At 32.5% G+C, this 2,511-nt stretch overlaps 1 protein-coding gene across 2 annotated transcripts; it reads left to right on the top strand.

Moving 5' to 3' along the window:
* On the top strand, positions 818-2,247 carry LOC107633905. 2 transcript variants are annotated; one of them, XM_021119804.1, is made up of 2 exons: positions 818-1,173; positions 1,519-2,247. In XM_021119804.1, exons 1-2 carry the CDS (start codon positions 1,051-1,053, stop codon positions 2,167-2,169), a joined length of 774 nt encoding a protein of 257 aa, XP_020975463.1. In that variant the 5' UTR covers positions 818-1,050; the 3' UTR covers positions 2,170-2,247. The 2 variants fall into 2 exon arrangements, with proteins under 2 accessions (XP_020975463.1, XP_016192983.1); XM_016337497.2 differs by having other exon boundaries at positions 834-1,410; positions 1,519-2,240.

Raw genomic sequence — 2,511 nt, 5'->3', positions numbered from 1 at the left:
ATTAATTATTAATATTTTATCATAAAATTATTTTTGTAACCCCTTTAAACCGATAAAAAAGAGATATGTTATATATCTACGTGCAACTTGTAAATTTGTTAAGAAAACATAAAAGAGAAAAGCTAGATGTAAAGATACTTTTAACCAACTCAGCTACATAAAAGAAGAAGAACGTGTTGCTGGGGAACAAATTAATTAAGAGACGAAAGAAGAAAAAAACGAAAAAAATAAAGGAAGAGAATAAGGAGGAAGAAAAAATAAAATGATAGATATGTAATAGTGTGTTTTCTGTTAAAATAATTAATTAATAATATTTATTATTAATTTATAATGATTAAATCAATAGTTAAAAAACGACACTACTTATATATAAAGATAAAATTATGCCACATTTATTTCTAATTTATAGTAAAAACTTAATTACTTTCATAGACATAGTCAGCATTAGTGCATTACTATTAGCAGAGATGACATAATACAACTGGTCATATATTACAATTATATGCGAAAGAAAAGGTATGTGTGTGTTCTTTTTCTCCATCTCTTTATCTACCTATATTTGATAGTCTTGTATCAAGATAAATTTAGATAATAGATACACCCAAATTTTTTGTTTAGTTGTTTATGATTTTACTTTTTTTTCCCCGATATTAAGAGATATCTTTTCCTAAAACAATGTCTCTTTATTGAATTTGATATATTTAACTAAATTATTATTTAAATAATTCTCAACCACCAACTATTAATTTAACATAAAATTAACTAAGTTTTAACTAAAAAAAATTAAGAAAACAATAGATTCTCAATCATCCTCTCCACTCTCTAAAGGAAACAGCCATAATTGCACCCAACATAGAGTAACTTTCACCATACAAAGTTAAATCAATGAAATCTCTCTAAAAACTAACAACTTTGTTTTCTTCCATTGCCCTCAATCCCATTTTTCCTTAACCTTTCCAATTATATATAAACCCCATCAATCTCCATCAACTTTCCTTCAAAACCCTTCTCTCTCTTTTCTTGTTTCTTCTTCTCTTATTAATCTTGCTTATGGCTTCTCCATGCAACAACAACAACTCTTCTGTCAATGGCTTCTACAACTTCCTTACTCAAGGACTCAACAACCTTCACCAGAACAACAACAACTTCATGTCTATGCAGTTCATGTCAAAGGTTCTTTCATCTCTACAATCTTTTCATTCACAGTTAACCATTCTTGTCCAGAGGCTTTGCTTGCCTGTTGGAGGAAAATGGCTTGATGAGTACATGGATGAAAGCTCTAGGCTTTGGGATGTGTGTCATGCCCTCAAATCTGCCATCTCTGGAATGGAAAACTATTACTCTTCTGCCTCCAATATAGCTTCCTCAATGGATAACTACCATCACTTCACTCCTGAGCTTTCACATCAGGTTGCCATGATCACAATTCTTTACAATCAAATCAATCATGGCAGCAGAGACCACATAGAAATATATAGTTTTTTAACAATATTGTCTAATGTTCTTATGTATGTGCAGGTTATTAGGGCAATAAAAGTTTGTCAAAGGGAGATTCTAGGATTGGAAGAGGAGAACAAGAGCTTGATGGAGGCAAGGATTCAACCATTGTGTGAATGTATAAACAAGAATATCACAAGTGAGTCAAAGTTGAATGAGTTCAATGGATTCAGAGGTGTTCTTTATGCAATGAAGAGTGTTAGCTCATTGCTCCTCATGATTCTCCTATGTGGGGTTGCATATTGTTGCTCTTCTTCTTGCTTTGCATTTCAACAAACAGGTTATGATCATCATCATCATCATGAAGGCAACAACAACAACAACAACATGGGTTTTGGATCAAACTTCATGGCTTCAATGGGAAGGTTGCAGCACAAGGTTGCAGAAGAGATTGAACATGAGATTAATAATAATGGGCAGGCAGGGATTTTGCTACATGAATTCACACAAGCAAAGGTTGCCATGGAGGAAGTGAAAGTGGAGTTGGAGAGAGTAATGGTGTATGAAGAAGAATATGAAGAGGTTGTGATTGAAGAGAAAGTTGAGAATTTGAAGCATTGTTTTGGGTTTTTGAGATGTGGGCTTGAGACCATAACAGGGCAACTTGATGATTTCTTTGATGACATTGTTCAATCAAGGAAGATGCTTTTGGATATTTGCACCCATAACTAGATTTTAAGAATTTTTTGCATTCTCATTCTCTTCTATATAAATTTGAATTGAGTATAAATAAAACATCTCATTTTAGTTTTTTTTTTCCCTACGGTATTTTCAAACTCGATAGATTAAGGACTAATTCATTGCAGATTGAAATTTTATCTAAGAATTTATCGTTAGCCAATGAATTACTACATGCACAAGGCGAGATTCGAAACTCGACAGTAGTGAATTGATTTGCATGGTACTAGCCTTTTGGTGTTTGCCACCTAGAAGAAGCTTTTCCGATGAAACCGAAAAAAGGAAAAGAAAAATTCAAGAGAGAATGTGATTCCTTCTTTGAAGGAAAGCAACATT

Source organism: Arachis ipaensis, chromosome B03, assembly GCF_000816755.2.
Source record: "Arachis ipaensis cultivar K30076 chromosome B03, Araip1.1, whole genome shotgun sequence".
NCBI classification, from domain to species: Eukaryota; Viridiplantae; Streptophyta; class Magnoliopsida; order Fabales; family Fabaceae; genus Arachis; species Arachis ipaensis.
This window is presented reverse-complemented; position numbering and strand designations above follow the sequence as displayed.